The sequence below is a fragment of the Callospermophilus lateralis genome, chromosome 2 (genome assembly GCF_048772815.1).
Source record: "Callospermophilus lateralis isolate mCalLat2 chromosome 2, mCalLat2.hap1, whole genome shotgun sequence".
NCBI classification, from domain to species: Eukaryota; Metazoa; Chordata; class Mammalia; order Rodentia; family Sciuridae; genus Callospermophilus; species Callospermophilus lateralis.
In genome coordinates this window covers 54,611,277-54,634,734 of record NC_135306.1, presented here as the reverse complement: position 1 = coordinate 54,634,734, position 23,458 = coordinate 54,611,277, and the positions used below count along the sequence as shown (strand labels likewise).

Below are 23,458 nucleotides of genomic sequence, written 5' to 3'. Positions count from 1 at the left end.
ATATTTTTATGATGTTTGCTAGCTTTTCCTGATTTATCTTTAGATAAATGAAAGGAGAAGTAACTTTTATATTAATGAACTTTCATGATCATAATTACATGAGGCTCCAATATTAATCAGAAATGATAAGAAAATTAAAGCTGCCATGGGTTAGGCAGGGAGAGAGGAAGATTGCTCCTAAATACATGGAATTGGTTAGAATATTCTAAATGTATTTAGGGCTAAAGGTTTAAATAATGGAGGCATGTTTTTATGAAATAAAAATTAACTGGAAATTAGAGATATGTCTTAAAGAATAATGCAAATCTCATGACAAAAGTATTTCTGAAAAAAATGTGTAATGATTTTTGAAAGAACAAGTTTCTAAACCTATAAATCCTGCATAAGTTTTAAAAAACACAATGAACACATACATTTGTCAAACAGAAACATATTATAGTAATTATAACACATTTCATATTACAGCAATTTTAGAGGTGAAAAAAAGCAACATTCCAGAGAATTACATTGAAAAGCCATTGGCTGGCAAAACCACTAATTATTATTTGGTATTTTCATAAATGTATACAGATGTTTTCAGTTAGTCCTCACTCTTTTGTTTTGTTTCGCCTTGCTTTTTTTAAACCTGGCAAAATGACAAGTACCCTGAATAAGCTATCATCTTTACGATTTTCTCTAAACTCTGCATGTGGTGACCTTCATAAGCACAGTCTACCATCTTGGCCTGCAACTGGGAAGGACCCAAGAATTCCATATGAAACATAGTAGAGATAGGCCACAAAAAGTCTAAATGTGTCGGATCGGCCTAGAACAAAGTAAGTGGGCATAAAAGTAAGCACCTGCACGGGCTTGCTATACATGTGAAAACTCATATAAATGCACAAATAACTTACAAATGAAGAGCAAGTTAGTTAATACTGGCTCTTTCTTATTTATATAGGCTATTTTCCCCATGTAATATTTTGAATTCTGTTATTTGAAAATAGCTCTGCTATCAAAACTTGAAAGCAGCAAACATATGCATCATAAAATATATTTGAATTCTGAAGTGTTTAAAATTATCTGTTATCCTTTAACTGGAATCATGGGATTTCTGCATTGGTATGGTCCATGCTTTTGATTGTGGCTAATTTGTTTATAAGCCACCATTAATCCTGGCTGTATATTTTCACAGTTTGGGTAAACACTTCATTTGCATTAAATTTACAGCATTAATGAGATGTGAAATTTAAAATGCTACTTGAAACATAAATGATGTAAGAAAGCAGAACAAAAAAAAGTGTTTTGTCACATCTGAAATCACTAAACCAACTTAAACCTATTAAAATAGCAATGATGTGTCGACTGAGATTTTAGCTTCATAACTCATCTTCCTGGACTAAAATACAAAAGTAAGGAGTAAAACATCTGGAAAATATAAAGTTGCTCAAAAACACAAATTATGCACTGCTTCTACTCAAACTGGAGTTTAAATTGGTTTTCAATGTTTGCCTTTGAAAACGACAGGCTACTAAGTTTCAATAGCCAATAAGATTGAGAAAAATTCCCATTGACTGAATCACAATAGTGTTTGTGGATGTTATCAATATATGCTAAAGAGAAGATGAAAGAGGTCATGAGCCAATTTGAGAAACTCTGTTCAGAGAGGCAAGGAAACAAGGTATAAATGAGAAAATTTTTTGGAAGACAAAATGATCAATTTTGGTCTCAGAAGCCCCGTGAGCCCCATTCTGAGTTCAGATCTGAGAGGCAACATGGAGAAAAGCACCGAAGCAAAGCGTGGCTACACCATTACACCTGGGTGAAACGTGCCCACCTGTTGCTGATGTAGGAAGGATGGGTCTCTTGGGCTTAGTCCCACATATCGATTGGCTTGAGATGTGCCTGAGGCTGTGTAGGCTGATTAAGGAAGAACAAAAACAAAGATAAAAATTGTGAACTATCAGAATGAACACCCTGTCCATGTATAAGAAACCCAGAGAAGTGGGATTTGCAACCAAAAAAAGTTGTTGTCTCCATTTCTCTTCCTTTTTGACTGAGTGATAGAAAAGAAATGGTAATTGATTTCAAATCAACGAGCTTATCCCCCTTAAAAAAAAAAAATCTATCTAATAAATCACATGCTTTGGTGTAGTGTTTCACACTTAAATGTCCAGGTACAGTCCTGCAGTGGTGCTCAAGATTGGCTAAGCAGAAGGGTCCTTTGCCTGGATGTGACCATTTACTAGATGTTAGTGATCTAATAGAAAATAACCAGTTATGGTCTGTGATTCTAAATGTCAGAAAAAAGTGACAGCTTTTAATGACAGGACTTAAGCAGATGTGCTTGATGATGAAATGAAAAATGTCTTACTTAAAAGTCTTCCTAAATAGAAAATCTAATATTACTATTCTAAAGAAGGAATCTATTTTTGTGTATTTATATAGTGAATAAGCTCAGTGTTTTATTTAATGTAAAAATGCCCTCTAGTTTGATAAAAAGATTTTTGGAAAGAAATTCTTTATTTTCCATAAGTGTAAAAATTCAATGTCTTGCAATTAGTCAGAAAGGGAGCTGGTGGCACCTTCTGAATACTTGTCACCAGGTAGTTAAGTACACAAGGTGACCATTCCTTATGTTACAGGTGTCTTATTTGTGAGTACTCTTTGTACAGGTGCTTTTTAGTACAGAGTGAACTTTCCACAGAAAAGTTTCTCCTGTTCCTAAAGATTTTTGCTTGTTTTTACAAGAATAGGACTAACACATTTTTCTAGCATTAAGCAATTCCACTACTCCATGTCAGAATACACAGAAGAACTAAGTTTTTACTATATATTACATTCATAGATCTGAAGAGATCTGCTTGGTTTAAAACCATCAGGTTAATGAGGAATTCAGACATTAATTTTAAATAAGCTGCTTTTAAAAAAGTCAATATGTTAATTCTGCCATGTTCATAATAAAGGACTGAAAAATTTGAACATTGAGGCTTTTTTAGATCAACTTTTCAAAAACATTGAAGATGTTCACAACTCATCTTTTAACTACTCCTGAATAAAGGGCTCATGCAAAGGCAGCCGTCAGCAACCAGTGACCCCCACTCCATCACCACGACTCAAACTGAACACATGGGCCAAGGACAGTATCACTCTTGAAGAGTTAGCATTCAATCTGCGCAGTCCTTTCTTCTCAACCAGGAGAAGAGGTTCCCCTTAGCCTGTGTGTTTTCTTCAATGCTACTATCAGCTCAGTAACCAGTTCCTCATTATCAGTGGTGCTTAGGGAACTGAAGCTACAAAGTCATTTCTAGAGAAGAAAAACTACTCACTATATTTCTTTTATGTAAGAGTGGAAAATGAACTGATGCAGCCATCTTTAGACAACCAAGGTACTCCTTCTGAATGTTTTGTGATTTGACTAGTCAATTTAGATCCCTTTTTGAACAACCTGTATGTGCATATAAAAACAATCCATTAACCAACAGGCTGAAGGCATTCTTGTAAGTGGGCTGTGACTATTTGGGTCTGCTAATACCCTGAATCTCACAGTAATGTCACTATAATAGTAGGCACCAGAAATTTTTAGAACTTGGCTTGAAATATTTATTCTGTGAGAATTTAATTACTTTATTAAATCTTGCTTTCTATGTGCTTTTATTTAAATCACTGACTTGTTTGTTCAAAGATGCTGTGACATTCATTTTTAAAATTTGCACATAGCATTTTTAGTGATACAACATGCACAAAAAATCTTTAAAACGAAAGAAATCCAGTGTTCTCTAACCAGGTCTCATCCACCTATGTATTTAAGGAACTGTTTGCTGAGTCAGGACCCTCTGCCAACAAACAGATTTTAAGCCTTAATAAATACTGAGGGGTAATACAAGTCCTCATTTATAGGGGCTCATAAATTTTGAGAAAGAAATGCTAAATATTCACTGTACACATAAAGTATTGTCCATTTTTCTTCCTAGTCTTTCAGAAGTCATTAATAAAGAGTGTCTTTCCAATGGTGGAGAAAGAGGGAGCCAATGGTGCCTCTGGTTGTGTAATTTCACATGGGAATTTCCAAAGCAAAAGGATTTTCTTGCTCTAGGAAACAAAAATAGTTTAAATTTAAGGCATATGTATAATTGTGGGGGCGCATAATAATTCTTCTCTACTGGAAATTTATTCGTTCCACTTTGCTAATCTGTGTACATCAGCTCCAGTTCTAAGAAGCTGGTAATTTGGGTGAAGCGGATTGAAAATTTATTCCTCATAAACTTCTGAGTATTCTAAATGAAGAAGCAAAGGAATCATTTGTCCAATGGGCTATGTAAGTTCACTAGCAAAACCTCCAACATTTAAAATGTCATGTCCATGCTAATAAACATAATATCTGATATACCATGATATGCAAAATAATTAAAACATTTAAAGAAAAAGTTGCAGATAATGAAAGTGCAGGTAGGTAGCTTAACATGTGCCTAATACTAAGCTTTGAAATGTTCTTGCCTACACCCAACATTGTATGACTGTTTCTAACAATGACAGGACCTACGTTAAGGTAAACATGCAATTATCTTACAGAGGCACTGATTCAGTTTGCCTGATGGAGGGGCTTGGTTTCTATAGGAGTGCTCCAATAAGTAACAATTATCTAATCTCCCTTTGGTGATATAAAAACCTTATACACTGCATAATGTTATTCAGTGCGATTTCAATGTATACCTTGAACAAGCAGGCATGACTTATTTTTGTTACAACTGTTTACTCAAACAAATTTGCTTCTCCCTTTTCAAATATGATGCACTGAAAGACATTTGATAAGAGAGAGCATGTGACAGCCAGGCCACATACATGCCTGCTAGCTCCACTTAAATGAGAAATCTCCATCTGGTCAGGTAGCTGGAAAAGTTGCCATGTTTTCCACCTTGGATCAAGTATCCAATGGTGCCTTTGATGGACATTTCTCATTTCCTACAGAAATACTTACTGGTTGCTGTAGGTGAAGCTGCCTCACCTTCAGTGGATGTAGTGATGGGTTTAGTATCTGTCATGGTCAGGGTCACAGGTCGCACTGCACTGGGATGGGGAGAGGGTGCCAAGACAGGAGTGAAATGGCCAGGCACTTTCCCTACTACTTGACCACTGCTGTTAGGCTACAAAACAAAAACAGAATGCCGGGTGAAACAATCCAAAAGGCAGTCATCTTCTCCAACAACTCCACTCAGCACATGTGGCCGCATGGATCCTGCAGGCTGCGTGGAGCCATCACACAGGCCCTCCCTCTCAAGTCCGAGTCGGAAGCCAATCAAAGGTTGGTAATATAAAGCAACAGTGTTTAAAAGAAGGTTTTCATCTTCAAAGCATTTTGCATAGGTTATTTGGTCTTCACAACACCCTCAAGACAGAAGTAGACTTGATCCTTTCATTTAGTAGTCCAGAAAACTCAAATGGAGACTCAAAGGCTTAGCTCAAGCTAAAATGGAATTCCTTACTAAGCTACCTACAATTAAAACCCAGTGATTCCTAATTCTCTGCTCTTCATTCTCTATACAGAGTCCGTTTGGCTTTCACAACAAAAGTTTCCTCCATTTGGATATTATCACTGACACAAGAGACACAAGAATGCCTAGCAGAGAAAACACATCCAGTTCTATAATTCCCATCATTTATAGTGAAGGCCTATTCTTCTGCATACAAAAACTAGGTTTCTCTCACATGCAGGTATTTCAGACTCAACAAACATAAGGCAATATAAACTTTTCCAGGCAATCATCAACTTTTGATGATTTACTCATATAAGCAGTTAGATGAGATTAAAGCATTTAAAATTTCAGATGCACACAATGATATAAAATGCTGAAAGAGGTCTGACCTTATACCTACAAATAAAAGATTTCCAAAGAAAATTAAAATGTACTAAAGTGAACTAGAGGACAATCAAATTCACAGTGCTGTTTGTGTTACTCTTCTATTGTTGTGCACAGAGAATTACACAAAACATGTATCCTTGACATTTGTGGGAATTAACAGAGAAAATCCCTAGGGCAATGACAGAAAAGATATCATTATTTGAGTCTTAGCCCCTTGGTGGAAAAATAATTTCTGTGGTAGGAGACAAAATCATTAGAGTACATTATTTAAAGAAATCCTGAAATATATTTTTCTAGACAGAGAATGCTAGTTTTGATTACACCCATGTTACAGTGCTCCACTGCATGGTATTCCTAACAATTTGCCAGGTTGTTATTCTCCAAAAGGATATAGTCTTTATAATCTCAACTATCAAAGGCAAAGAAAGTAATGAAGCAGATTATTTATATATGCATAAATTACAAGTAGATTTTCTTTAGAGGAAAAGATAAATAGCTGATAATATTTAAGTATTGTGACCGGAGGTATGAACTAAGACTTTGCTTGGGTTCCTCAGAGTCCACTTTCTTTATTTTATAAAGAAAATGGACTTCTTGAATATCCTGACTATTCATCATAGGTAATTTTAAGTATTTAACTTTATGTCAGGAAAATTGACCAGAGTTTTCCCCTACGGAAACCTATGGGAGAGTTATATCTTTAAACTAATTTTATTCAAAATATTCCATTGAATAGCATGACTGTCTCACTATAATTGGTGCAGCAGTAATGCAATTAATCTCCAAATTGCTGTGGGGAGGAAAAGGCATCTCAGTTGCTTAACAATCCAAATCAGTGCAATGCTAGAGGAGGTTGGGAAGGAGCAGTTGACTGGAGGTGAATGGTCACCGAGTCCTTTTTTTTCCATTTCTAGTGCTGAAAAGGTGAATATCAAGAATTCTATTTTGAAATGCAAATTAATTGGTTTTGAGCTGGAGTTAAACATCAAAGCAGGTATAATGTTCCTAATAAAAACACTTCTGTAGTTTCCTATAAAGACCCATTTTTCTTTCAAGTGGAAATAGTTTGTTTCTAAAGCAGACCATCAACTTCTGGTTGTGTGAACACCACAAATGACTGCTTTACATATTTTACTAGAGAAAGAAGAAAGGTCTTATTTTGTCACTGGGGGTGTGCTAAACGGTAAACGTGCTTCTGTATAGGGTTCACCAAAACACTTTGATAGTACCTACCTGGCACAGGACCAGAATGACAATAATTACCAGAAAATGCTGCCACTGCATATGACATTACCCTGCCTAGTCTGTAAACTTTGTTCACTGGAACTGAATCAACATGAACTGACAGATATGTCTCCTATTTGAAAAAATAATAAAAGGGACAAAGAAAAAATTCTCAAGCTAATACAGACTTTTTTTTTTTTCTTCTGAAACTCATGGTTAGAAGAATGGGGAGGGTTACTTCTCTTTAGTCTTCTACTAGTTTAAACAGGTGAAGCTAAGATAGAAAGCTTCCATCTTTCAAGGCTGCTAATAGATGAACTTTCATAGTGCAGATACAAAAAGAGAGGTGTCTTATCTGAAGATGAAGCTGAACAGCATTAGGAAAGGATTATCCTACTTAATACATTGCTCCTATTATACAAAATCCTGAGAGGGATTTTTTGGTTTTTGTCTTTTAATTGAGATGAGAGTAAGATGCTTCTCTTAGAAGCTAGATTTTTACCTTGAAAACATAAAGAAAAGCTGAGAACAATATAGGCAGATTATCACCTAATATGCCCTCTTAACTTATAAAGAATTTAAAATATACGTAAAACAAGCACTGAATAATTAAAGAAATGCGTAACACTAAGGGCCTGATTTTAATTTGCATAATTTTTCCCCTAACAGTGCCTAATTAAGACATCAGTTAAAAAAAAAATCCAATGGAACTCTAAGATTTTCCACACTGAATTAACGTTAAGGACTTTTAATGGATGTCTTAATTAGACTTTGTTATTCATGGAAATTCTACACAAATTAAAATCAGACCTTGTGTGCACTGTTCCCAGCTGAGTCTAGCAAAATGCTCTATGGAACTAGGATTTTTGAATCCATGTTCTGACAGCAAATTTCATTTCTAAACTGATAATACTAAGATCCCACTCTTTTACTTAGTTGTCATTAGTACTGCAGTTATTACACCATTTGAACATTTTCTCCTAAAATACAAATGATAAGTTTAATGTGAAAATTCAACACCTAGTTTAATATATTAGTCAGTGGTACTAAAAGCAAAGGTAACTTTCTAAGTAACTCAAAGGTACTGGATGCACTGTCACTCAAAATAAAACATTCAGAAAGGACCATTTTGCTTCATCTTAACAAATTAAGACTCAAGAGTTTTTTCCTGACCTTTGCTAATTATGATTGATATGCACATATTATTTACTCTAATTTTAGTAATTTAGCAGCAGTAATGATAGAATGTTGTAAAAATTCCCCAAAGCATAAATCCGTATAATAAGAAGTAGACAGGAGTCTTAGAGGTAAAGCAGCAAAGCCAAATACTATACTATAAGATCAAAATTATATTGCAGATTTTGGATATTACAATTATCAATAGACCCAGCTTTGGCACAAAGACTGTCTACTTGATTGTGAAAAATCCTCTTCTAGCAAATCCTTATAAAGTGACTAGGGAGTAGGAAATGCACATGAATTACTACACTTAATATAATGAATTGCCTAAAACTACTATACCATGTTTATTAAAAAAAAAAAAAAAGATACCTATAATAATGCCACTTTTTATTAAATGTAAGTCATGTCACTGCAAAGAATATTCAAGTAGTCATCAAACACTGAAAATGTTTACATTATCAAAACTTATTTTAATACCTAATAAAGGCCTATAAATACACCAGTAAGTTCTTTTGTGTGTGTTTATTTTAGCACATACCTTGCTACTACATGAAATAAGCATTTTTGTCACTATGTCAAACCCGGTATTTTAGGTGTGAACTCCAGTTTGGAGCTTTTTGGCAATGAACACTCTGCATAAACTTTCTCTTCAGTCAATAAAAATCCAAGAACATCAAATCAAAAACTTCTTCACAAATGCACCCCTTTGGGGCAATACACTTCCTACCTGTCATTTAACCACCTTTAAATAAAAACTTAATGGGTCACCAAGAAATTTCTTGAAGATGGATTGCAAGGCTTGATATTCTGCCAGACATACTGTCTGACAAACCTCCATGTCTTAGAGTTATACCTGTCCCATTTCCCTTAAGTTCTATTCTTATTTTCTCTTATTTTTACCTGGCTGGTTTGTGGACTGGATGGGTCATAAGAAGGTACATAGTTCTTCAGAGTATCCTGAGGATTCAGGTGGGGAGGATATCTGATTGTTGGATGAGAAAAGTAGCTCGATGGGGCTGGAGGAAGGATAGCTTGTGTTGGAAATGGCAGCGGTGAGGGTGGAGGTGGAGTTCGAGTTGAGATGACTGCAGAACACAGAAAAGGAAAGATTCACTGTCAGAGCCGATTTCCTTATTATTTCGTCCAGATTCTATAAAGATGTTGTAAAACTATCATTGGTTTTCCTACCACAATTTAATCAAGTTCTTCTAAAATAAATTACTCTTCTACTTATATTCTGAATGATAATACAGGTAGGGACACAGAGACAAAACCACACCCAAGGGAAAAAATGATCTTGCTTTCTACATCCGAGAATGTTTTCAAAAATGAAGTTTTGCTTTTATAAGGTATGCCAATACTGGATAAAACATTTATTTGAGCAGTTATTTCCCATCAAAAACACATTCTTTGATTATAAAGTCTTTGTCTTCCTAAGTCCAGACCAAGTCAAAGCATTAATTATAGGGCAGGAGACCCACAAATTGTCTACTAATCAATTTCAAATAAATTATTTTCCTATACATTCTAGCTTACAGTTGTTCAGAAAGTTGCCTGTCATGAATAATAATTATCTGGTCATTGTATAAATACTTTTTGAGCATTAAAACACAAGACCTGGCAACTCTTTCTTCTATGAAGATATTCCTTTCAAAACCAAAAGAGCTTTATTCTGCAACTATTTTTCTTTTACTCTTTTACTGGGTGTAGCTTTGAAAATATTAAGGTAAGACCAAGAATAAAACCCACAAAAATGCGAATTTGAATGTCAATAGAGGTAGGTATATTACATCATCCATAAACCATGTATTTTATAACTTTATAGAGGCAACTATTATATAAAACATATGTAATATGTATAATGTTTAATTTTAATATAACTTTTAAATATTAGTATAATCATAAATAATTGTCTAATTTTTAATTTAATATTAAGTTTGAAAGATGGGGAAAATATAACTTATGATCATTATCTTTATAAGGTTGAAGAAAATAATTATGTTATAAATCAAGAGAACCAACTAATACATGTAGGAGTAAAGATTAAATGTATATTTCTATTTAATTTTGATCCAAATTATAGAAAATTACACATAATAAATATTTAATGTTTTATGAAATAACTTAGCAAATAATATGAAAAAATAAATTCTTTCCATGACCTATAAATGAAAAACCTCTGGAATGATTATCTTCAACTTTGTAAATATGGGGGGCGAGGGAAGGCAACAATTTAAAGGATGTTGCTTATGTCCAACGAAGAAAACTTTCAAAATATACAAGAAATTAAGAATGTATATTACAGAAGAATCATTAATTTTATGGTCACAACTTTGCTCCTTGAATGTCCAGGGCACTGTGTCTTAGAATCCTCTGGACTGTTTTTACAATGCAGATTACTGGGCCTACCACAGAAACCCTAGATAAGGACCAGCAGGGGTGAGGCATCATGTAATCTTTTCATGCACTGAAATTTGAGCATCCTGCATCAAAGAGATACATTTCAGAAAATAACTGTATAGATATTTAAAAACAAAATTCCTTATTGAAGTATTACTTTATTTAAGAAATATGCCCTTTGGGTGGGGCATGGTGATGGACATCTGTAATCCCAGTGGCTCGGGAAGCTGAGGCAGGAGGATTGTGAATTCAAAGCCCAGCCTCAGCAACTTAGCGAGGCCCTGCCTCTAAATAAAATATAAAAAAGGGCTGGGAATGTGGCTTGAAGGTTAAGCGCCCCTGGGTTCAATCCCAGGTACCAAAAAGAAAAAGAAAATATGTCCATCTGAAAATCTATCTAAAGAAATACAAACCTCTACATAAAATTGGACACCTTTTTAATTGGTGTCTAAGTGCTCTTATTCTTAGTCAATTCAACTATGGTCTTTGCTCACATCTGTACACAAACCCTTGAAAGATATATACACAGTTCCATCTTGGGTCCTCTGGGTTTAGGGATCAATTTGGACATAGTAGTTCTGAAAGAGGTCCCTTTGCAACTGAAGTGTTATAAATCACATTTGAATTCACATCTCTGAACAATCTGGCCTGTGTTGGCCTGATATAACTGAGTAGCATGTCAGGCTTTAAATAGCAGGTAAAAATGTTTACCTGATATCAATAAAAGTCACTCTAGTCCTTTAAAAAAAGGTTAAAAAAAAACACAAGGCAAAAATATGTTCCTTAATTTTGAAAGCATATATACATATGGGTGATATATATGGATGTGTGTATATGTATGAGTGTGGGTGTGCATGTGCACACACATAGCCTATTTTAATGCAAGGTCTTTCTAATTGTCTTCCTTCCTCCAGTCTTGCTTCTTTCAGTACATGCCCTACAGTTCCATAGACTGACTTTTTAAAAATGCCATTACAGTTGTATAACTTCTAAGAAATCTCTAAAAATCTCTGCCTTCCTATTGCCTCCAGAATAAAGCCCCAATAATGTCACAGTGCATATGGTTCTCATGTGCTTTAGAAGCCAGTCTTGGATCACTTCTTTGGCCTCATCTCCAGCTGCATGAAGGAAGTTGGATATATGGAGTTCCTTCCTGCAATGACCTCTGGTACATTGCTGCATGCTGTGGCGTCTGCCTGAAACCTCCTCCAGGCTGGCTGTTCCTTCACCCTTGACACTTAGTTCAGAATATATTTTTTTTCCAGGTATCTAAACTTCCTCCAAGGGTCTGCTCCTGTTCAGATTAGATGTCCAGCCAGTGATATCATTCCCTCTCTTCTCACTACATCATGATCTTTTTAGGACAGAAACCATCTTTTGTTACCAAGGTGCCTATAGACTCTAATATATTTGATATTTAGTAAATATTTGGTGAAGGACTAAGGTGGAAGGCTTATTCTAGCTCTCTCAACTGTCTTTACCTATAAAAGTTGTTCAATTTTTTCCAGTATGAATTTTTATTCAGGTGCCACAATATATAGATGATATGACTTCTAAGTTAATTTTGCTGAACATACTTTTCAACATATATTTCAATTATTTCTATGAAATAGTTACTAATTTTTTCACTTATGTCAATAGTCTAAACAATAAATGTAAAAAATCTTATACCACATTAAATTGGTATGTTTCCTCTCTCAACTTCTTAACTTCCTTATCGATAACAACAAAGTCCATTTTTTAAGTTTAGCAACCATAAATATCAAAATACACTGACAAACTAAACCTAAGTACTTTATTTGAGCAGATGCTACATCATAAAGATTTTAAAAAACATATGAAGGATAAAAAATTGCCTAACTGTAAACTAAAGAGTGTCACTAAAAATACATATCTATTTACCTTTGTCTATATCTATATCTATCTATCTATATATATATATATATATATATATATACATATCTACACATAAAACTTTATAGTTATATTAAAACTTTTAATCTCCTCATCCCTAGGACTTAAGAGTAATTATGTAGAAAGCATACAGTATTGATTACTGATTATATATCATTTTTAACTTGTGAAAAAAGACATCATCAATTGCTATTTAAAATATAAACATGAAATATTGAATACATTTTCTCATTTAGATTAAGATATTAGACATAATATCAAGTGTACTAGCCCTAAGTAGTTGGCATAGAACAGTACCTCTTTCATTTTCTGATTAGTTTCACTTACAAAAAGTAAATAATCATTTGTGTATAGGAAATAGTGTCTATGTATCTTAATGTCTTTGGAACAACTCTAAACTAAGCAATTATAACTGAAAATCCAACTTTCTCTTAGTAGAATATATAAAATTAGGACCAATCCTGAAATTAGTAAAGATAACTATGTATTCTACTTTTCTAAGTCCTTATGATCATAAGCTTTCCAATAAAGGCATATGGAAGGAAAAAGTACATATATAGATATTATTAAGTTGCATAACTGTGATAATATTTTCTAACAAATTGATAAGAAGAGCCAGTTTATGGGATCATGACCTTCCCCTTTGGGTTAATAAAACATGGTCACTGTAGCTATAACTATGAACCTTTGGCTCCATCCCTAAGGGTGGGAGCCCTGCGAACAAAGGAAGGCTTCTCTTCTAGGACTGAGAGTCCTCACCACTGTGTGCAACTCCAGGTATTCCGGGATGATGGTGCTGGGGGAAAGTGCTCAGTCTTGGGGAAGAATCCTGCGGAGATGTAGAGCTGAACAATGGCTTTTCAGGTTTCTTCATAGTAGTTGGAGAAGACATATCTAGAAAACAGGAGGGAAAAATTCAAGTTGCATGACCTTCCTAATTGACAAGGTTCACCTCAACATAACAACAGATTTCATTTTTCAAAGCTTTAGTACTTTTGTGCTTTGGCTCTTACAAAATCTATACTGAAGGTTAGAGCTCTAAAATATCGGTCAGAAACATTCTCAACAGAAAATAACCAAAGTTTTTATTAGAATTATGATCAGAATCATTCCATTACTAAAGAAACCTTGAAGTTATGAAAATCTAAGTATGTTTCTGTTAGCCCCTTGGTTCACATAAGAGTCTTTTTTTACCTCACATTTTGTTCTTTGAGTTATATGATTCAGGTGTTGACCAGCTACACCATGAAAACAAATCAAGGACAACCTGGTGTGGAGTGAAAAATAACCTTTGGGTGTGCTGGTAAATATATCGTGCATTTAACATTTTATGAAAACTCATTCACTTGATTAGCAAAAATAAAATAATTCTTAATTTTTCTCACTCTACAAATATATTTTAGGTTCATCTATTTGCCAGATAATGTGCAGATGTTAAGAAAAATACAAAGTAATTCCTGCCCTAGGACGCTCCCTGGCAGTGAAAAGGAAAATGATAAGGAAATAGCGATCAGCAGGGACAGGATGGCATTTGCTGCTGCAGCCCCAGTCTCTGTTCACCTCACATGATCACCTCAGCACCCCCAGGTGAAAGAGGCATTCCCCAATGGTGCAATTTTCAAAATGGAGATGACATCAACAGAGAGGAAATGTTCCCAAAAAGGGAGGTATGAAACATATAAGTAACCCAAACAGTCTATGGAGAGGAAAACAGAGTGATGAAGGGGAGCAAGTGACAGACAAGACCACACAACAAAGGACAGTGTGTTTCCTGTACTTCCTGTACTGCCTCTCTGAGAGCTTACCCTGATGAGGGAAATGCTATGGATGGGCAAAATATGATCACAATTACAGTTGAGAACAATCCCTCCAGAAACTACATGGAGGATGGATTATCCACAATAGACCCAGAAGACATGGAGGCCCATTAAAAAGAAGATATATTATTAATACATGCCTTCCATAAATACTATAGAAGGCCTAATTTATACCAGACACCGCACCAGTTGCTGGGGACACAATGGTAAATTGGATTTACTTTCAGCTTCTACAAAGCTTAAAATCCAGTAAGGGGATAAATGGAAGTAAAAGTGAATTACAATACGGTGTACAATGTGCTGTGATAGAAGTATTCAGGGCTTCCTTCATTCATTCTCTAGATATTTAACACTGCCAAAAGATAGATCATAAGAGATTGAAAAAAAGAGTGGGGATAGAGGTAATGCAATCAATAATTAAACAGAATTAAGTCAGTTAAATGAATAACTGATGTGGAAGGTCACCATCTCAGGTGACCACAAGATTGCATCATGCAGTTAGTTGGAAAAGGGAATTCAGTAAGAGCCTCTCATTAGCAGGAGAGATGACCCTGAGTTTAACTTCTTGAGTAATGCTGACTTTTACTCAGATTTATAAATTTGTAGTAAAATGTCCTAACAATAATATGAACTATAAGATTTGTATTTTATTATAAAATTTTTAAATACACACACAAGTACATAGGATAATAATAGATTCTCATGTTTCTATCATCCAACTTCAGCAATTAGCAACTCAAAGCCAATCTTATGTTATCTTTACTCCATTCTATGCTTCAACCACCTTCATTACTTGAAGCAAATCCCAGATATCACCACTAAATAGTAAGAAATATTTATTAGAAGAAGGAAAAAATCAAAACTGTATGATACATAAAAATACATACAATTAGTATTTCAATTAGGATTTTTTTAACGAGAAAAAGATCTCATAGTGCTATTGAAATGAGAAACTACTCATAACTATGATTTTACCATTTGAAAAATTATCTAAATTCTAGGAAAGACATCCAATAGAGTTAGATATGTGTTTTCATCATGCTTGTAATTACAGAAAGTTTATGCTTCTGAAGACAGTAGATGTCACAGTCCACAAAAAGTGACATGTGTGCTTGTAGATGTAAGCTACAATTTGTTACTAACCGGCTGTCATTAACCTATTGGGACTTTGATGAGTCAAATAACTTTTTCCTTATATCTTTCTCAAAAAGAAAAACAAAAGAAAGAAATTGTTCATGAAATCATAGCAATTAATGCCACTACAAATATGAAAAAAAATTAAACCAAGGTTTAAAAAATATAAAAAGGAAGTTCACTTCAGCTAAGTTTTCAAAATGCTAAAAAACAAAACAAAACAAAAAACCCTTAAAGTGGGCACAGTGGTGCACACCTATAATTCCAGTGGCTTGGAAGGCTGAGACAGGAAGATTTCAAGTTCAAAGTCAGCCTCAGCAAAAGTGAGGCACTAAGCAACTCAGTGAGACCCTGTCTCTAATAGAATACAAAATGGGGCTGGGGATGTGGTTCAGTGGTTGAGTGCCCCTGAGTTCAATCCCTGGTACCAAAATACTACTACTACTACTAATAATAATAATAATAAAATTTTACTTAAAAGCTCTTTGATTTTAAGAAGCAATAACACAAATACAGGTTTTGCCTACTAGAAGTTAAACCATAGATATGTAGACTGTTAGAGGTTTAAGAAACTCCATTTCACTCCTTATAGTAGGGATGACACCAAAAGTTTGCATTCTAAATATTTAAGTTGAAATTAACTCTTAGGAAAAGAACTTATTATTATAGCTTATTGTTGACACCCTTATGCTTACCTGTGCTTAAATATAAATTTCAAATAAAATAAAACTGTATAAATTAGTTTGTAAAAACTCCATAATATAAATAGTATAGCACAGTAGACATCATTTGAAAACCATTAAATGCAATCCGAGCTTGGGAAGTAAAACAGTGTCATTGCAGTTATCTCATTTCTTTTCTTTTAGTTATATTATTTCTGAATTAAGGCAATTCCAGCAACTGCCACTATATGAATGTTCATTAAACCCAGACAACTTCCTAGAAGTTCCTTTGTGTAAAGGGCACATAAATCAAAGATGTTTGTACAGAAGTTCAAGCATATAGGCATCTATGTAATTTTTAATTAATAAAATTTTAATTTTTTTTACTAAAATGATACAGTTGGCTTTATAGGGTACTTGTTATGTTTCTATTTATTTTTACTGGTCCTCTTTTAGGCATGTACCTGACAATTAGAATACCCTCATGTTCAGAACACACAGAAGACCAGCACAGCACAAATAGAATAACATTCACAGTTCACAAAAGAAAAAGGGCCCACAAACTGTCTCTTTTCTTAAACAGCCAAAGTAACTTAGAATAGTAAAAATAAAAATGGGAAGGTCCATTGGCCAAACTAAAAGGCTGTGCTTTAGAAACAGGTAAAGAATGGTGAACCAGAATGTGAGCTCCATTGCCTTTGTTTTCATGTTAAATGAAATTAATTCTGGGCCCATTAATCAATAAAGAAATACTGCTACGCAGCATGTAAAAGGCACTATGCTGAGTACTTACAGAGACACAAAAGTGAATCCCCTCTCAAAGAGCAAAACAACTCTCTGGACTGAAGAGAGGATAAAAGGTCAATTATGTGGGGGCAGCAAGGGTAGAGTTGCTAGCCACTACATTTTAACCATGAACCAAACTAATACTGTTTTGATTCTAATTTTGTTTTAAATGTCTGCATCTAATGGACTTCCCACCTGAAAAATGATATTATTTCTATTTTTAATGCACTCCTATGCTACAGAAAAAAAAATTTGAGGAATAAATATGTAGAAGAAATAATTTTCAGTGACCTTTCTGTGAAGAAAAACAAATGCCATGCTTTGCACAATCTGCTGTCCCTCAAGCAGGAAGAATAATACATAAAAAGATTAAAGTGAAAATAAGCTGAATAATACAGCTGAATAATGCATAAATATATAATAAGTTGAATGATAATACATACACAATAATGCATAAGTTGAATAATACATAAGATAAGGAAGCTGAAGAGAGAAGCAAGATGGTAAGAAAAGAATGAGCTGATATTTCTGTTAGTAGGAAGAAGGCAGAAATTGCTGATGACTGATAAGAAGGAAAGAATTTTAAATTCTATTTAGAAAGAAATGATGTCTAAGTGCAGTGGTTTCAGAATGGTAAAACTTTCCCCAAACTTGTTTCTTCACTGTTCTTATAAGTTTCACTAGGCTTCTCCCCTTGTACAGGGTTAAATGAAAAAATTTTCTTTCCAGTCTTTATCAGGCCTTCCTCATCATGGCCTATTATCAAAACAGTAGTTGAAACTATATTCCTCAAATAGTATCCTTCTCATATTAAGATCTGTCATGGTGCCACATTTTAGTATAACTTTTTCCTTGTTGATTTATTTTATTTAATCTTTAGCTAAGCTAATTTACCATATAGTCCTTTTGACTGGCAGGAAGAATGTGCTCTGTCCTTCCTTGCCTGTGACCTTCCTTTAGGTTAGAAAATTATATCTTTCTACTCTTATTCAGCCTAGAGAACAGTTTAATCCACTAAACAAAGTTATTTTCTTCTTAAGTAACGCCTTCCAGGAAAGGTTGAGGTCTAGATTTCTTTAATGACCTTGTGTTTAATTCTTAAATCGCTGGGTGATTTTGCATTTTTATTATTTTTTACTTGTTCCATCCTTTGTATGTACTCTTTTCAAAAAGGGCTAACTAACAGCTAGGCATAGTGGCGCATGCCTGTAATCCCAGTGACTTGGGAGACTAAGGAAGGAGGATCACAAGTTCAAAGCCAGCCTCAGCAATTTATCAAGGTCCTAAAAAATTTAGCCCCTGTCTCAAAATAAAAAATAAAAGGATTGGGGATGCAGCTCAGTGGTTAAGTGTCCCTGGATTCATTCCGCCATACAAAAAAAAAAAAGCTAACTGATTACCTTCTATGGAAGATGACTTTAACAAAAACACAAAAAGTTGTGGAAACTAGAAGATAATGCTACTTGGAAAACTTTTTTAAAAAAAATAATCTAGGATTGAAAAAAAAAAGGGAAGAGATAAAACAGGCCCTAGTTCTAGGTAGCATATTTTATAATCTCTCACACATGCAAGAAGCTATATAGTGAAGTGATAGCTAATGGTATAGGAAGACAAAGCAACTACAGCCAGTGTAACTTAAAACATATGCTTCATGAATAAAAAGCTCCAGATGAGAAGTAGTGGATGTAAAGTGAAAAAAAAAAAAAAAGAAATCAAAGTCAACCACCAAGTGTCCAAAAAGGGAGAGGAACTATAGCTATGAGTAAGGGTCAAGTGGGTAAGCAAGACGACTTGGACCCTGTCCTGGTAAGGCTTATAGTCAGGAAAGAAAGTAGACATTAAAGATGAAAGTTCATTAGATAAATGTAATTGTTATAAGTAGACTGTAGAAAGGACTTTTAATGGCAGAAGATTAGAGAGGCTAATATTTTTTAAGAGATTCACATTAATGATGCTATTTTTCAGCATCCACAACTGTGCTTAGATTTATAATTGGACAATTAACTATGACTGTTAAAACAACTATATAGTGAAGTATAGAATAAAAGATCACCAAACAAGAAAAAATTCAAATAAGCTACTAATAAAACTTGGTTCATCTAGACTTAAGCTTATCTTTAAATAAGTATTTTGCAAAACCAAGTTATCATATGATTGTTACTAGCTATGCTATGATTTTTTTGGCACTGTAAAATATATACATCCTAAGCCCTGATGTGTCATTCATTTCACAGCATCACTTCAAAGAAATAAAGGCTTAAGCAAATAAAGAGTTAGATCAACTCATCTCCCAACAAGGTAATTTCATCTACAAAAGAAGAGAGCTGCAGTGAAACACAGCGTATGTACTCCACTCATCGGCAGCTTGCACAAATGGCGCTCCAGATGTATATCTGTTCAAGTCAGCCCAAGGCAACAATTTTGATCAATTCTAATGTGATAAAATGCTGCAGGGAAAGTGTGCAGAAACGTGTTTACGTCAGCCCTTAATTAAACTGTTGTTCACTTCCAAAGAACCTTAGGAAACACTAATGAGACATGAGTTTTGGCAATTTCTTCATCAAAGCGAAGACCCCTTCCTCAGTCTGTAGCAGCCTGTCATCCAAGTCGCTCCCGGGATAAATGTCACATGGCACTCCAATCAGTTAGCCACCTGTTAGTAGAACTTCACTGAAGTCAACTAGTGATCTGGGGCAAGCTCAAACAGCCACCTTAACACCTGCCTGTCTGGGACACCTGCTCCTTTTTCACATATAGTGGAGCAATATGTTAGCTTTTCCAATATGTTTGAATAGATTAAGGTTACAAATTAGATTTTCTAGAGCCTACACAGAAAACATATTATTTTCGTTCTAAAATAATTCCTATTCTTCTTACGATGTATAATTGCTTCAAATTAATTATGTAAAAGCATACACGAATTCATGAATCTCTGGAAGCTATTATTTTTAGCATACCATAATACTAAATTAAAATATATTAACAATCTTGCCAGTCTTATGATTTAGACAAACATATTCCTATCTAGTTAACAAAGAAGTAAAACGTCTCAAAGTGTTTTAACTGTCCCATTCTTTCACATTTTCCTAAGTTATTTTCTTTATTTACATGCCATACTTAAACACAACTTTAAACGGGCCATATAAATACAAGTCAACATTGGCTGGTTTCTCTTATTTATGAGTATTTATCTTTAAGGTATGTTTCATTGCTCAGTACTTAAAAATCTATCATGGTTATTTAAAATATCTGTTTTTCACATTATCAAGCTACAGAACATTTTTCAAGATCACTACCACCAGTCTCTGCCCTGCTTTTGATTTTTCAGAAGACAAATCAAGGTATAATAGAAACAGTTGGGCAACTTTTTTTTTGGGGGGGTACTGGGAATTGAACCCAGGGTCACTTAACCACTAACTTTAGTGAGCCCCATCCCCAGCCCTTTTTATATTTTATTTAGAAATAGGGTCTCACTAAGTTGCTTAGAGCCTCCCTAAGTTGCTGAGGTTGGCTTTGAACTTGCAATCCTCCTGCCTCAGGGAAACTTTTGTTAACTTTGACCTTATGGTGTGATAGAGAACAGAATATGACACAGACCAGAGGAGGAAAGCACATATGTGGGAACATTTAGCTTAGAAACTTTGTTGGGGCTTTTAAAAGTTTCAGACTTTTATAGGTTTTTAAAGAGTTTTACGGTTCTACAAAATCTCTGAAAATTGAGAATCTCTTCAGAGACCAAATTCATTGTTGGATGAAGGCAAAGGTAGTCAACACTTTCAATACTCCATTCAAATTGTCCATGCTATGCACAGTATTAAAAGTGAAAATGAGCTTTAGCTAAACTGGGGCACTCTGTTTCCCATTAAAATGTTGAGTGGAAGCTGGAAGACAATATAAAAAAGATGAACTATCTTCATAAAAAAATAGTCATTTAAAGTAAATGGGAAGCCACCAAATCAAGTGTATAGGATGAGTTTGGGAGCTGAAGTCTGGTCTTTTGCTTTGGGTCACAAATCCAAAGTCAATCTTGAGGCAAGGAAACAGCTTGGGCTGTATGCCCAGAGGACAAGGAGAAGGCAGAGCAGATACTCTGCCAATAAAATGCTAAAAGAGACCATGATTTCCTTTCCTGTTTTTGCCTCGAGGTAGATAATGTTGAGGAGAGGAAAGTTACAGGTTATTTACACTGGTATAAATGTTATGTGAAATATTACAATTATCATGGCTACATTGAGGCAGAGTCTTTCTTGCTTTGCTTGCCTGATACTTCAGCTCTCAGCCCAAAGCTTTGATGTATTTATATTTCTACCAATTTCCCTGTGGAGATTGACAGTGAGTTTCACCCATAGGTAAAGGGTTGATGTTGGGGAGTGTACCCTGGAGGAGGAAGAAAGGAAAGAGAAACCAAGTCACTTATGCCTTTATTTGAAAGCTTTGCACTATCCCCTAGGTACTAATTTGATTTCTCCATTTCCTTCTCAGTATAATGGAGCTAGCCAGGCACATGGAGAGAGAAGATGTGGTATGATCCTTGATGGCTTAAATGGAATATAAATGACAAGAAAGAGGTGCAATGATGGAGTCCCAAGGCCACAGAGACTGTTCTATAAATACAGTTTGGAGCACATGCTTCAAAATTTCTCATAGAGCCATGTGCTACGTGTAATTATTGTTCACATGAATTAAGGGAGAGTTAAGTCATTCATGCACTGCTAGTGGAAATGTAAATTGATAAGACCTTTCTGGATTCTATGCCTATATTCATCAAAAGCCTTAGCAATGGACATAAGATTTAACTCAGTAATTCTACAGTAGGAATAAATTCATTCCTTTAACAAAATTTCATCAAGATTCTACTTGATGAAAAAGGAATAGACAGGAATGAACTAATCAGATTAGGCACAAAGATTTCTGTGCAATGGGGTTCACTGTATCTTTATAATATAAAAATTCAGGAAGTACTTTAAAAATTCCTCATGAGTGAAGTAGACATTTAAAAACTTACAGTATAGCCAAAGATGGCATATTGCACAGTCATTATAAAGCAGAAATTGAATGATATGATTCAATTATAAAGTGCCATTATACTGTAAGTGAAAGAAAAAATAAATTATAATAGCATATATCATAAACCAAATTTAGTGCAAAATTATAGGAATCAAAATAGAACACATAGAAAATGCAGAGAGAAAAAACCAGAAAAACAGACTTTCACCTAATAGGGTTTCATATTAATAGGAGTTAATTCAGTCAAATATGAAGAGGAGTTATGTCTACGTGGTGGAATTATAAGTAATTTTTTTCTTATTTATATTAGATGAATTTTCCAAATTCCCACAAACAACCATTGCGTTTATCAAAATGAATTATAAAATACATATTTTGGGGGATAAAAATACTGCCTGTAGCACTACAGAATATTATAAATAATTCCCAATATTGGGTTGACAATACTGGATCTTGGTATGTGTCCAACATTACAAAATTCAAGGAAAGTACCTTGTGCTGCAAAGAGGTAAGAAGAAATGTTTAAAACTAACTTTTGCAATTTAGCTGGCTAAACACAAAGCAATGTCTTATTGAAAACAGAGTGAGGAAACGAGAATATCTGAATATCTGTTTCTAAGGACTCTTTTAGATGTAAAATTCTGTGATTGTGTGGCAAATGTGAATAAGTCCTTCCCACACACTCCAAGTTAACAAAAAGCTCTGAATGTTATGACAAGACATATGGACTTAATCCCACTACAGTAGTTTGATGGTGATGCCAGATGATTCAAAAAATAATTAGCTGCCATGTTAAGAAAGTAGCTCCATATATATATATATATATATATATTTACATTTATCACACTCTAAAATAACTCTAGGAAAAATGGCAAGCTACGTTAAGAGGAGATAAGATGTCATCTTCAATTAGAATTCTCAACATTTAAAAAAAAAACGAAATCAGTTCTTTTTTAAAGGAGAAAGTATGGTAGTCTTTGTGTAAAATAAATGGATTCTTACTTTAAACATTGAGTTATTTAATCTTAATTAACTTGAGCATATTATTGTATTATTCAGCAACTTGAAACATTTTGTGATGGCTGAAGTCTCTTTCTTACTGTATGTTTTAACCCCAGCACAGTTGAGTAGCACGTTACTACAAGTCTCTTCTTTTTTTATCACATCTCTATAAAAAAGGTCTCCAGGCTACACCTACACCCAATACAAAGTTAAAGCTCAAAGCCCTTTGAAGCTCATGAACACCTTTCTGAGACAGTTAAAAAAAAAATCCTTTGAGTAATAAAGAACAGTGCTAAAAAACGAATACTAAACAAATGAAACAGTTTCTCTAGCACCACAAAAAAAAACTTCAAAATGCCTTTATCCGTTAGCAATTTCATTTTAACAGACAATGATAAAGTGCCTAGAGTAATGTCAGTAAATGTAATTTAAAAGGAGAAAAAAACACCAAACAATTACACAGGATTGGGAGTATATTTTAGTCACTTAT

At 34.3% G+C, this 23,458-nt stretch overlaps 1 protein-coding gene across 5 annotated transcripts in view; it reads right to left on the bottom strand.

Moving 5' to 3' along the window:
* The window catches only part of Nfib (nuclear factor I B), a 223,995-nt gene that overhangs the window by 29,284 nt on the left and 171,253 nt on the right, over positions 1 to 23,458 (bottom strand). For 2 of the 5 annotated variants that reach the window (XM_076845962.2, XM_076845964.2), the window contains exons 7-10: positions 13,320 to 13,454; positions 9,147 to 9,331; positions 4,958 to 5,123; positions 1,817 to 1,899 (exon numbers count right to left, since the gene is read on the bottom strand). In XM_076845962.2, the coding sequence (XP_076702077.1) occupies positions 1,817 to 1,899; positions 4,958 to 5,123; positions 9,147 to 9,331; positions 13,320 to 13,454 (569 nt within the window). The remainder of the gene's footprint in view (positions 1 to 1,816; positions 1,900 to 4,957; positions 5,124 to 9,146; positions 9,332 to 13,319; positions 13,455 to 23,458) is intronic. The other 3 variants (XM_076845965.2, XM_076845966.2, XM_076845963.2) reach the window with 2 other exon arrangements.